This window comes from Polypterus senegalus, chromosome 18, assembly GCF_016835505.1.
Source record: "Polypterus senegalus isolate Bchr_013 chromosome 18, ASM1683550v1, whole genome shotgun sequence".
Taxonomy (NCBI): domain Eukaryota; kingdom Metazoa; phylum Chordata; class Cladistia; order Polypteriformes; family Polypteridae; genus Polypterus; species Polypterus senegalus.
In genome coordinates, this window is record NC_053171.1 from 67,199,627 (window position 1) to 67,213,402 (window position 13,776).

At 40.4% G+C, this 13,776-nt stretch overlaps 1 protein-coding gene across 3 annotated transcripts in view; it reads left to right on the forward strand.

Moving 5' to 3' along the window:
* The window catches only part of LOC120519113 (transmembrane protein 87A-like), a 117,439-nt gene that overhangs the window by 93,841 nt on the left and 9,822 nt on the right, over positions 1–13,776 (forward strand). The window contains exons 15-18 of one of the 3 annotated variants that reach the window (XM_039742224.1): positions 245–348; positions 5,429–5,511; positions 5,903–5,964; positions 9,972–10,024. In XM_039742224.1, coding sequence (XP_039598158.1) covers positions 245–348; positions 5,429–5,511; positions 5,903–5,964; positions 9,972–10,024 — 302 coding nt within the window. Of the gene's footprint in view, positions 1–244; positions 349–5,428; positions 5,512–5,899; positions 5,965–9,971; positions 10,029–13,776 lie in introns of those variants that run through there. The other 2 variants (XM_039742225.1, XM_039742223.1) reach the window with 2 other exon arrangements.

Here is a 13,776-nt window from a genome sequence, read left to right on the forward strand (position 1 = left end):
CCTGCTCTCCCAGGCCCCGACCATCCATCACAATATTTATATAAATAGTATTACTGTATTGTCTTGTCCCTGCACTATTGTTCTCTTTATTTTTTTTAATACTGTTCACTGCCCCATTGCAGCATCCCTTAGCTGTTTAATAGTGTGATTTAATTTACCTAAACCAAAAATTCATATCAGGGTTCCATTATAATAAATTGATTGTTTGAAAATGAAAACTAATATCCTCTTTACCTGTTTTCAGGGCTGGCGGGATCTCTGGGTTGATGATGCTTTCTGGCGCCTTCTTTTCTCAACTATTCTCCTTGTTATTATGGTACTTTTCAGACCGTCTGCAAATAAGCAAAGGTTTGTGCAGTTTTAAAATGATATAATAACTGTGATATTATGTATAATTGTAGTTTGTGCAATATCAGAGTATCTAGAAAGTTTGCTCCCTACAGTCCATTTTTAAAGAAGTAAGAATTCTACACTGTGTGGGTGTGTTATTAATGTAATATTTCAATCGAATTAAAGCAAACAAAATATGAAAACTTATGAATCTAGGTAGGTCATTTACAATAAGTTTTACTTTAGAGAGTTTTTGCTTTTTCTCTTTTTTGTTTGAGTGTCCATTTTACATACATATTACATCAGAGCAATTATTTATATCATAAACTCCAGCAGTTGAAATAATGGAGAACAATACAAAATAAAATTTGCAGCAAAACCTCATCAAATTAGGCATGCTTATTGTTTTTATATATTTTTTACACATTAGATTCCATCTTTGCTTGCCAGTCAATGAGAGCAACGAACAAGATGCATTTTTCACTTCCTTCCTCCTTCCTACAGAACAGACTGCTTGATACTATTCAGTGAGGATTCAAGAAGGGCCACTCCACTGAGAAGGCACTACTTACTGTTGTTGACACATGGCGGCTAGCTAAAGCTACCAACACGTTGTCTATCCTCATCCTTCTAGATTGCTCCTCTGCTGGTCAACCATCACATTCACTTTGCCACCCCTGCTGTCCTTAGAATCACAAGGACTGGCCTCAGGTCGTTTGAATCCTACCTCTTGGGCAGATCCTACTGTGTGTCCTGGCAAAGAGATATTTCAAGGGAGCAGCAGGCCAGCACAGGGGTACCTAACAATCAGTGCTGGACCCTTTTCTCTTTTACCTTTATATCACCTCATTAGGCCTCATCACCCAGTCCCATGGACTCTCATATCAATAATATGCTGTTGATATGCAGCTGCATATTTTATTCAATCCAGAGGACCACATGGTATCAGCTAGCATCTCTGCATGTCCCACTGATATTGCCGCCTGGATGAAGGAGCACCATCTCCAGCACAACCTGTCAAAGATGGACCTTTTTTTCTTATCCTAGCTCTCCATCTATTCAGCACTTCATCTCTGTTCAGCGTGGTTCATTATCACTAACACCCGCCAGCAACCTTGGTGTGTTGATTGATGACCAGCTGTCCTTCAGGGACCATGTTGTGACAGTCTGTCTGTCTTGTAGAATTCACTCGATACAATATCTGTAAGCTCAGAGCGTATCTCACAGAATATGTAGCACAACTTCTTGTCCAGGCCTCGGTCTTGTCATATCTGGACTATTGCAACTTTCTCGTGGTAGGAGCACTCAAATGTGTCACCACATGATTCATAGTGCAGCGGCACATCCGTTATTCAGTCAGACGAGGTGAGCACCTATCACTTCTCTGTTCAGTTCACTACATTGGCTTCCTGTAGTGCCAAAAATGCCAAGGCCAGTATGTTATTGGGGTGTATTGGGATGTGATACAGGTGTTCTAAAAATGACTATGAAGTGAAGGCTGACAATATTATGAACTGATTAATGACCATTTAACCTTTGCTGAATCATTACACAAATGGGAAAGCACTTTATCTAATGACAAATAATGACATAAATCCATTTGTCTCGCTAGTGATTTCATTTAAATACAATTTATTTCCAAAGAAGCGCAAGCTGGACCCTTGTGAGAACATGTAGTTCTAATTCAGCATGAACAAACGTAATAGTTAATTATAACAGTGGTGGGGGGAGGTCTAGATTTAAGTGAATGAGTACATTCTAATTACAGTGGAAAGTATTCACTTTTTGATTCATTCAACCTCTCATCTGGTTGACTGTTGTGGTTATGCACTTTTATCTAAATGTTCTGCATCCACCTTAATAAAAGGCTAAGTGTCTATGCATCCTTCCAGTTGCTGTGTCTTTGTCATTCTAATAAATAGTACAGTACATCACAAACATTTTTAGTAATAAAATGCATTGTACTTGTCGTTCCAACAGATGGTGCATAACAAGCATTAACAATGCTTTTACCAATCCCATACCAGATGGCACATAACAGAGGCATATGCATTGCATGGTGCACTGTATACATTAACACTGAGATCTACGTTGATTGCTTAGATTTCAACCCGTCTTAGATGGATTGCACACCCAGTACTTGTATAAACCAAACAAAAATTACGTGTGCACATATGTATGTGTGTATTTGTGAGTGTGTGTGTGTGTGTGTGTGTGTGTGTGTGTGTGTATAATAAATGGTTGTGTGGTATACTATTACAAGAAAACACAAATTTTAAAATGATACAGAATCAGCAACTTGGGATTTTTGGTACTAGAAGTAAACATCAGCTTTCCTGTCAATCCCCCTCCTCTCCATTCATTTGAAACTCCATCATGTTGTTTATTATGTCTTCACATTTGGAGTTTCCCTGGCCCCTGCCCTTATTGCATTGGCGTGATCGGGATCTTAAAGACAAAGGTTGCACCGACACAGTCAGAAATTGGAAGGACATGATTGGGACTTGATCGGGGCTTGATCAGGACTTGATGTGGACACCCTGTTATTGCTTCAGTGTGATTGGGGCTTCATGGGGGAACCCCAATTCAACACATTTTTAATACCACCAATTTAACTCCATTGCTTCTAAGGTTGCACAATTCGTGCTATCAAAAATAAAAGCAGTTTATAGAGCACCAGGGAGGCTGGAGTAAGATGGGGGGTTTTGGAATTATGTGTTATACTCGCTTTGGAACTCTTTTGGTGCCAGTACTGAGGTGCAAAAGCTGGTACCGAAACTGAAGTCTAAATTTTTGTACTGATCCAGCACTAGTATAATATAATATAAATGTGTATACGTACAAAATAGCAGAAAGAAAAGTTTGAGAACAAGCCCTTCAGCCCCTGTATAGTCTAATACTTCCTGTTCATCCAGTGTTTGAAGAACATGATTAAGTCATGATTTCAAGGTCTCTCAGGTGCAACTTTCAACTGTAGTACTTACTTGCTCAAGGTGTCTAAGGTTGTCTATGTGAAAAAATGCTTTCTAAAATTGCTTTGAAATTTATGTTTAACACAGGTTTTCCCCTTCATTCTTGAACATAATGCTATTCATAGAGGTTATTCTTTTAGTGTATTTGTTTTGTTAATTAACATCATCTGAATGAACTACTTAATAAATAAATCTATACAAATAAACTACATTGCCACAAGTATGTGGGCAGCCCTCCAAATTATTAAGTTCAGGTATTTCGGCTGCACCCATTCTTGACAGGTTTAGCATTTCAACCACACAGCCATGCAATCTCCATTAATGAACATTTGGTCATTCTGAAGAGCTCAGTTACTTTAAAGTGGCACTGTCATAGGATGCCACCTTTGCCACAAATCAAATGTGTGAAATTTCTGCTATGTACATCTGCCCCACTCAACTGCAGGTACTATTCTTGTGAAGTGGGAATGTCGAGGAGCAACAACAGCTCAGCCTCAAAGTGGGAGACCCTGCAAACTCACTGAGTGGGTTTGTCGAGCACGTAGCACATACTGCACCATAGCTCCTGCTGCTTCCGTGGCCAAGCAGTAGCACACAAGTCTAAGCTAACTATGCACGATGCCAGGCTGCCGTTGGCCTCTGAGCAATTGAAATGTGTCCTCAGGAGTGATGAATCACACTTCACTATCTGGCAGTCTGATGGAGAGATCTGGGTTTGGCAGACGCCAGGAGAATACTTTGGGGTAATGGCATGGTTTGGGCTAGTGCCCTTGGTTCCAGTGAAGGCTCCTGTTAATGCTACATCTCACAAAGACATTTTAGACAAATGTGAGCTTTCAGCATTATGGGAACAGCTTGGGAAAGGCAGCATTAGTGTGCCTCTGTGATTCATAAAGACATGGAGGAATTCCAGTGGCCTGCACAAAGCCCTGACATTGATCCTATCGAACACCTTATGGATAAGCTAGTGCGGATTACAAGCCAGAACTTCTTGTCCAACATCTGTACCTGACCTAACATGTTCTTTTGGTGGAGTGGGCACAGTTCCCACAGACACACACTCCAGAAATTTGTGAAAAGAGAAGAGTAGAGGTAGTTATAGGAGGCCAACTCCATATGGTTTTGGAATGGCATCTCCTACAAGCCGATATAGGTGTGATGGTCAGGTTTTCACAAATTTTTGGCCATACAGTATACCACCGACTACACCACCTTCCAAATTTCCTTTACCCAAGATACCACTTTTTGCCAAAATAATATTTTGTCAAAGCAGCAACAACAACATTTATTTATATATCACATTTTCATATAAATAATGCAGCTCAAAGTGCTTTACACGATGAAGAAAGAGAAAAAAGACAAAATAAATACGGTAATTAAAATAAGGGAACACTAATTAACATAGATTAAAAATAAGGTCCGATGGCCAGGGAGGACAGAAAAAAAAACAAACTCCAGACGGCTGGAGAAAAAAATGAAATCTGCAGGGGTTCCAGGCCACAAGACCACCCAGTCCCCTCTAGGCATTGTACCTAACATAAATGACCTCAGTTAGTTCTCATGGAAGAATTTGATGATGACGGTCACGTGGACTTCTGGCCTTTAATCTATCAATTTAGGGATATCATGGTGCTTTGATCAGGTGGTGGTGGCGCAGATCACCACCACAGAAAACCGGAAGAAGAACAGAAGAGAAAGTAGGGGTTAGTATGGATTTTGGAGCCGCCATGACTAATAATGATAATTAATTGAATATACAGAGCATCAGAATTTAACTAAGATGAAGCTATGAGAAAGCCATTTTAAAGTAATGAGTTTTCAGCAGTGTTTTAAAGTGCTCCAGCAAGTGTGGTCCTTCTAGTTTACTGGTGGAGAAAGTCTATAAGGGTTGGCAGACTTAAATTAGGTGTATCACATTGATCCCAAAGAGAAATCCATTTGCACCAGTAGCAAAACAGAACATAAAATATTAAAAAAAGAATAGTGCAAAACTACACAATAATAATGATATAATAAGATAAGTGTCAGAAAAAGTGGTTAGAATTAAAGATTCTGTGCCTTGTCCCAGAATCTCATTGTGCTTGTGCTTTCTCCAGGCTATCAAAAACTGTTTCTGTGCCCTACAGATTCTCTTACTCACCACTGATTGATGAAGATGATGAAGATGACGATAGTGATGTTAAGGAGCCAATGCTAAATGAAGCCTTTGGTAAATATGTGTGTTCCCATTTATTAAGAGAGAGGCTAACGAAAGGTGGTATTGTACTACTTGAGGTGTTAATATTTAAAATATTTAGAACTGCATGATCTAATTGTATGTTTGCACAAATTGAATTGTTCCGTACTCCTGAATTGGATTAAGCATTTTTAAGAATGTTACCTTGGGTATTTTCTAGTTTTGCGATTAAGTTCTGCAGAGTAATAAACCTGAATAGACCCATGCCCTGCTGTGTAGTGCCTGGGATGCTAGTAGCAGGCTTCTTTAGAACACTGAATTCATAATAGTGGGAGAAGTGTGGGCGACTTAGTGGCACAGCTGGAAGGGACTGGATTTGAATTCACCATTTTAACATTGAACATAACTTTTCTTCATTTAGAAGGAATGAAAATGAGAGGAGTGAAAAATGAAGCAAACGGTAACCCAAAAACGGCAAACAAGGAGGTTAGTACTGCATCTTAATATGAGAATGTACAGTGAGGAATTAGTCAATGGAAATCCCTTCTAAATGCAGGTGTGTATGTCTCAGGATTTTTAGCTAGAACTGGAATTATCTACAAGCTTTTCAGATCTCTGGATTACACAACAGATCTCTGCTGCATTTCAAGAAAATGCAGCCCATAATTCAAAAAGTGCAGATAGTCCCTGAATGCTTTATGAGAGAAGATCCCAGCAGAAACAGAAACTAAAGAAGCAGACATTTTTATTTAGACACACAGTGTACTGAAAAACCAAATATAAATAATACTGTCTTCATTGTTGATCATTTGGTCATTGTAGGTCTATGATATATGTAATTATTGCAGGAATCTTCTGACATTTAGTCAATACTTGATTGTGTTCATTCAAGTGAATGTGAAAGTCTAGTTTGGATTACTGTACCACAGTGGTTTAGCACAGTCCTAGCTGTGAAACAGGAGATGAACAAATGTAATGTTATCAAAGTACTTTTCTTAATACAGTTGTGCTTGAAAGTTTGTGAACCCTTTCTATTTTCTATATTTCTGCATAAATATGACCTAAAACATCATCAGATTTTCACTCAAGTGCTAAAAGTAGACAAAGAGAAACCAGTTAAACAAATGAGACAAAAAATATTATACTTTGTCATTTATTTATTAAGGAAAATGATCGAATATTACAGTGCATCCGGAAAGTATTCGCAGCGCATCACTTTTTCCTCATTTTTTATGTTACAGCCTTATTCCAAAATGGATTAAATTCATTTTCTTCCTCAGAATTCACACACAACACCCCATAATGACAACGTGAAAAAAGTTTACTTGAGATTTTTGCAAATTTATTAAAAATAAAAAAAACTGAGAAATCACATGTACATAAGTATTCACAGCCTTTGCCATGAAGCTCCAAATTGAGCTCAGGTGCATCCTGTTTTCCCTGATCATCCTTGAGATGTTTCTGCAGCTTAATTGGAGTCCACCTGTGGTAAATTCAGTTGTTTGGACATGATTTGGAAAGGCACACGCCTGTCTATATAAGGTCCCATAGTTGACAGTTCATGTCAGAGCACAAACCAAGCATGAAGTCAAAGGAATTGTCTGTAGACCTCCGAGACAGGATTGTCTCGAGGCACAAATCTGGGGAAGGTTACAGAAACATTTCTGTTGCTTTGAAGGTCCTAATGAGCACAGTGGCCTCCATCATCCCTAAGTGGAAGAAGTTCAAAACCACGAGGACTCTTCCTAGAGCTGGCCGGCCATCTAAACTGAGCAATCGGGGGAGAAGGGCCTTAGTCAGGGAGGTGACCAAGAACCCGATGGTCACTCTGTCAGAGCTCCAGAGGTCCTCTGTGGAGAGAGGAGAACCTTCCAGAAGGACAACCATCTCTGCAGCAATCCACCAATCAGGCCTGTATGGTAGAATGGCCAGACAGAAGCCATTCCTTAGTAAAAGGCACATGGCAGCCCGCCTGGAGTTTGCCAAAAGGCACCTGAAGGACTCTCAGACCATGAGAAACAAAATTCTCTGGTCTGATGAGACAAAGATTGAACTCTTTGTTGTGAATGCCAGGCGTCACGTTTGGAGGAAACCAGGCACCGCTCATCACCAGGCCAATACCATCCCTACAGTGAAGCATGGTGGTGGCAGCATCATGCTGTGGAGATGTTTTTCAGCGGCAGGAACTGGGAGACTAGTCAGGATAAAGGGAAAGATGAGTGCAGCAATGTACAGAGACATCCTGGATGAAAACCTGCTTCAGAGCGCTCTTGACCTCAGACTGGGGCAACGGTTCATCTTTCAGCAGGTCAACAACCCTAAGCACACAGCCAAGATATCAAAGGAGTGGCTTCAGGACAACTCTGTGAATGTCCTTGAGTGGCCCATCTAGAGCCCAGACTTGTATCTGATTGAACATCTCTGGTGAGATCTTAAAATGGCCTTTGCACCGACACTTCTCATCCAACCTGATGGAGCTTGACAGGTGCTGGAAAGAGGAATGGGCCAAACTGGCCAAGGATAGGTGTGCCAAGCTTGTGGCATCATATTCAAAAAGACTTGAGGCTGTAATTGCTGCCAAAGGTGCATCAACAAAGTATTGAGCAAAGGCTGTGAATACTTATGTACATGTGATTTCTCAGTTTTTTTATTTTTAATAAATTTGCAAAAACCTCAAGTAAACTTTTTTCATGTTGTCATTATGGGGTGTTGTGTGCAGAAATGAATTTAATCCATTGTGGAATAAGGCTGTAACATAACAAAATGTGTAAAAAGTGATGCGCTGTGAATAGATTCCGGATTCACGGTTCATATTTGTGAGTGTGAAAAGTATGTGAACCTTTGCTTTCAGTATCTGGTGTGACCCCCCTTTGCAGCAATAACTGCAACTAAACGTTTCCAGTAACTTCTGATCATTCCTGCACACCGGCTTGGAGGAATTTCAGCCCATTCCTCCATACAGAACAGCTTCAACTCTGGGATGCTGGTGGGTTTCCTCACATTAACTGCTCGCTTCAGGTCCTTCCACAACATTTTGATTGGATTAAGGTCAGGACTTTGAGTTGGCCATTCCAAAACATTAACTTTATTCTTCTTTAACCATTCTTTGGTAGAACGACTTGTGTGCTTAGGGTCGTTGTCTTGCTGCATGACCCACCTTCTCTTGATATTCAGTTCATGGACAGATGTCCTGACATTTTCCTTTAGAATTCTCTGCCATAATTCAGAATTCATTGTTCTATCAATGAAGGCAAGCCGTCCTGGCCCAGATGCAGCAAAACCGGCCCAAATCATGATACTACCACCACCACCATGTTTCACAGGTGGGATAAGGTTCTTATGCTGGAATGCAGTGTTTTCCTTTCTCCAAACATAACGCTTTTCATTTAAACCAACAAGTTCTATTTTGGTCTCATCCGTCCACAAAACATTCTTTCAATAGCCTTCTGGTTTGTCCATGTGATCTTTAGCAAACTGCAGACGAGCAACAATGTTTTTTTTTTGGAGAGCAGTGGCTTTCTCCTTGCATCCCTGCCATGCACACCATTGTTGTTCAGTGTTCTCCTGATGGTGGACTCATGAACTTGAACATTAGCCAATGTGAGAGAGGCCTTCAGTTGCTTAGAAGTTGCCCTGGGGTCCTTTGTGACCTTGCCGACCATTACACGCCTTGCTCTTGGAGTGATCTTTGTTGGTCGACCACTCCTGGGGAGGGTAACAATGGTCTTGAATTTCCTCCATTTGTACACAATCTGTCTGACTGTAGATTGGTGGAGTCCAAACTCTTTAGAGATGGTTTTGTAACCTTTTCCAGCCTGATGAACATCAAAAAATGTTTTTCTGAGGTCCTCAGAAATCTCCTTTGTTCGTGCCATGATACACTTCCACAAACATGTGTTGTGAAGAGCAGACTTTGATAGATCCCTGTTCTTTAAATAACACAGGGTGTCCACTCACACCTGATTGTCATCCCATTGATTGAAAACACCCGACTCGAATTTCACCTTCAAACTAACTGCTAATCCTAGAGGTTTGCATACTTTTGCCACTCACAAATATGTAATATTCGATAATTTTCCTCAATAAATAAATGACCACGTATAATATTTTTGTCTCATTTGTTTAACTGGTTTCTCTTTATCTACTTTTAGGACTTGAGTGAAAATCTGATGATGTTTTAGGTTATATTTATGCAGAAATATAGAAAATTCTAAAGGGTTCACAAACTTTGAAGCACAACTGTATGTGCTATAAAACAAAATGTGATGGTAGCTGATGTAAAGAAAAAAATAAAATAATATGAAGGAAAAGCTTAAGATGTCACAGCACTCTGCAAAGTTCTCGGGTAAAATGCAAGGCCAATTAAAGACACAGAAAATAAAGTAACATAAATGGAAACCAGCAATATCTGTTCATTAATAAATTGTTGAGGATGGAATGCAAGGGTACATGTTGTTGTAATGGTGAAACATTTTAGCCTTTCTTTCAAATAGGATGAAGATCTGAAGTGGGTAGAAGAGAATATCCCAACGTCTGTGGCAGATGTGTAAGTAACAAAAAAACAGAATAGCAAAACATTGTTTAGTAAATAATATTGTCTTAGTGTTTTTCTTCTTCAGATTTTTATGTAAAGGATTGTGCACCCTGCTTATTGTGACAAACTGAGAATATGAATCTGAGGCAATGTACTGTAATTCAGGGGGTGGATGTCCACATCAATAAAAGGTTAGACTAGTCTTATAACACAGAGGAGCTATAGAGGAAAGTTCAGAGCGTTTTGTTTTTTTGTTTGGTTTTTTTCCCTTGGGATATTGTGCACCTTTAGTATGGATATTGACATTTGTCATATCTTCTACAACTCTGTGATGGCCATTGCAGTGTTCTTTGTTGTGCTGAGCTGGGCCATTAACGGCAACTTCAGAAGAGGCCCACCATATTACAGGATGTACTCTCAACCTACTGGAGGTGGCAGCTGTATTATGTTGATGTTTGTAAGACTTACCAGCAAGGCTAAATGGGTTCATCTAGTCTTGTTCTTGAAGATAAACACACACATACACATAACGATCCTATCCAGACATAGACTTGAGTGGTACCAATTGCCAGTCACTACATATTATTCTTCATAAAGTTCACTGTATAGCAACTCGCAATCACCAGCCCTAACAAACATGCTGGTATCATTGAAACACACATAAAAGCCCAACACATTTGGTGATTTGCCATTTTCTAACCGAACCATGTCTTGCTTTTACTGCAGTTGTTCTAATTGATGAGCATCTCAATAGTTTTGATAAACCCTGTGGGCAAGAAAACAATGATCTAATTCACACTTGGTAACCTCGTATTATTTCAGTCACACCAGATAAAAGACAAAGTATATAAAAGCAACGTGGTACTTATTAATGTATAACAATACTAAATAGAAGAAAATATAAAAGAAAAGAAAATAGCAAAGTCTGCATATAAAGTTAGAAAAGCTTACTGAAAATCAGTCCTAGGCGACTTTTGGTTTAGTGATCTTTATTATTCATAGATTACATTTATATAGATTACATCCAGATCAGATGTTCGCTGACATTGCTTCCTATGTTACTCTTCTGTCATCCATTCATCCATTAGCCAACCCGCTATATCCCAACTACAGGGTCACGGGGGTCTGCTGGAGCCAATCCCAGCAAACACAAGGCTCCAGGCAGGAACAAATCCAGGGCAGGGCGCCAGCCCACCACAGTTCTTCTGTCATTGTTTTTTCTGTTTGTTTTGGTCCCTTGGGCGAGACATATTTATGTTAAAATGCACATTCGGGATTTCTGGACATGTGACACTGCACACATTTGATTTGCTGTCTTGTCCTGATGATGATGGACTCTCATCAAAGTGTTTGTTCTTTTAAGTTCCTCCTCACTCCTTCCTTTTTCAAGCTCTAAGCTAATTCTGTAATTCCTAGCCCTATGACGTCCATCCAGTCCCAGGATCTAAATTAATTAAAACCGGGGTTGTGGCATTGGTGATTATTTCCTATTCTCAGTTCATAAACTAATTGGAAAATAAACCAACTGGAACAAATACATACATTACTAGTATGATACAAAAGGTAAAATCAATGCCAGTAATTAAAGTCCTGTAAATTCAATTCATCCTGGTTAATGTGAGCAAAATTATTTACATTTAATATTAACAGTCTGGAGTTCAAAAATAGAAGATTTTCCCCGCGAGGACACTAGCACAGAAGAAGAATGAAAACAAAAGTGGGGGCTGTCATGAACAATGCCGCACGTCCTCTTTGTAACACACTGAGGACTTTCAGCAGAAGTGTGTCAAGTGACACGGCTGAGGCCCCTTTATACCAACAGCAGTGTGACTGTGTAGTGCCTGACTGTGACGGGGCTGCCCCTTTTTATCATTAGCTAAGTCACACGGTTTCTTTCTTCTGAGTAATTCTTGTAGGTATTTTTTTGATACAATCTTTATGGGTGTATTTTATTTAATTATAAATTGAGTTTCTGTAAAAAGCCAAGAATTATCATTGGACAACTAAAGTCAGTCAGTCAGTCAGTATTCCAACCCGCTAAATCACAACACAGGGTCACAGGGGCCTGCTGGAGCCAATCCCAGCCAGCACAGAGCGTAAGGCAGAAACAAAACCTGGGCAGAGCGCCAGCCCAACGCAGGACACACACACACACCGAGAACACACTAGGGACAATTTAGGATCGCCAATGCACCTAACCTGCATATCTTTGTACTGTGAGAGGAAACCGGAGCACCCGGAAGAAACCTCTGGAGACAAGGAGAGAACATGCAAACTCCACGCAGTTAGGACCCGAGAAGCGAACCTGGGTCTCCTAACTGCGAGGCAGCAGCACTACCACTGCGCCACCGTGCCATCTGACAACTAAAGTTTCTTTGTTTATTTAGATAGAATTCTTTATTGTCATTATGCATACACACAACGAAATTTTTGTTGGTAGGACTCGCTTCAAGGCAGAATACTTAAAATACACAATGCACTATAAATAATAAAATAAATATAATAAATATAAAGAACAGCAGCAATAAGACATCATTAAGTCCAGACTTTTCCTGAGGTAATACGCCTGCAGAGACCAATGATCTGTGTGCGTGGGTCTGCAGGGGAGGAATACGAGTGTGTGTGTGTGTGCATGTCTACAGGGGGGCAGGTTAGGGGTAGATGTAGATATTATGTGTGTGTATCAGCAGGGGCAGATGGACTTCACAGCTCTGGGGAAAAAGCTATCTTTCAGTCTGCTGCTACGCTTTTTATGTTTCTTATGTTGCTTTCCCGAAGGAAGTGGTACAAACAGTCCATTTCCCGGATGGGTGAGATTCGCAGCTATACATTTGGCCCTCTTCTACACCCTTCCAGCATATACAGAGTCCAAGTCTAGGAGAGGATTTCCCACGATCCCCTGCGGTGTTCTCCCTACCCGTGCCAAGTCCTTCCTGTCCTGCAGCTGCCATACCACACTGTCATACTGTGATAGAGAATGATTTCTATAGCGGATCTGTAGACATTTGTGAGCAGCTGAGAGGAGAATCCAGCACGTCTAATCTTCCTGAGAAAGAAGAGTCATTGTTGGGCCTTCTTTACCAGGTGCGATGTATTCAAAGACCAGGTCAGATCCGATGTGATGTGGATACCCAATAACTTGATATTGTCCACACACATTACAGCCTCCTCATGTATGAATATAGGAGCATGTTCTGTTCTTCTGGACCTCCTATAGTTCACAATGACCTGTTTGGTGTTGCTGGTGTTCAAGATGAGGTTGTTGGCTGAGCACCATAGTGCTAGGTGCTGTATCTCCTTTCTGTAGTGAGTCTCATCATTGTCTGATATGAGACCCACCACAGTTGTATCATCCACAGACTTGACAACCATATTTGTGGCATTGATGGCAGAGCAATCATGCATAAATAACGTGAACATTGCTGGGCTAAGCATACAACCCTGTGGCATGCCTGTATTCAGAACCAGTGTGGATGATGCACGATTTTCAATTCTAACCACCTGAGGCCTGTTGGTGAGAAAGTCCCTAATCCAGAGACACAACGATGTGGGCAGACCCAAATTATGAAGCTTTTGTACCAGCTTGTCTGGGATTACGCTGTTAAACACTGAACCAAAATCGACGAATGGCATCCTAACATAAGTGTTAGGGCACTGCAGATGAGTCAGGGCTGTGTGAAGTGCTGTTGAGATGGCATCCTATGTAGATCTGTAGGCGAACTGATGGTTGTCAAATCCAGCAGGGATGGCATCCTTGATGTACT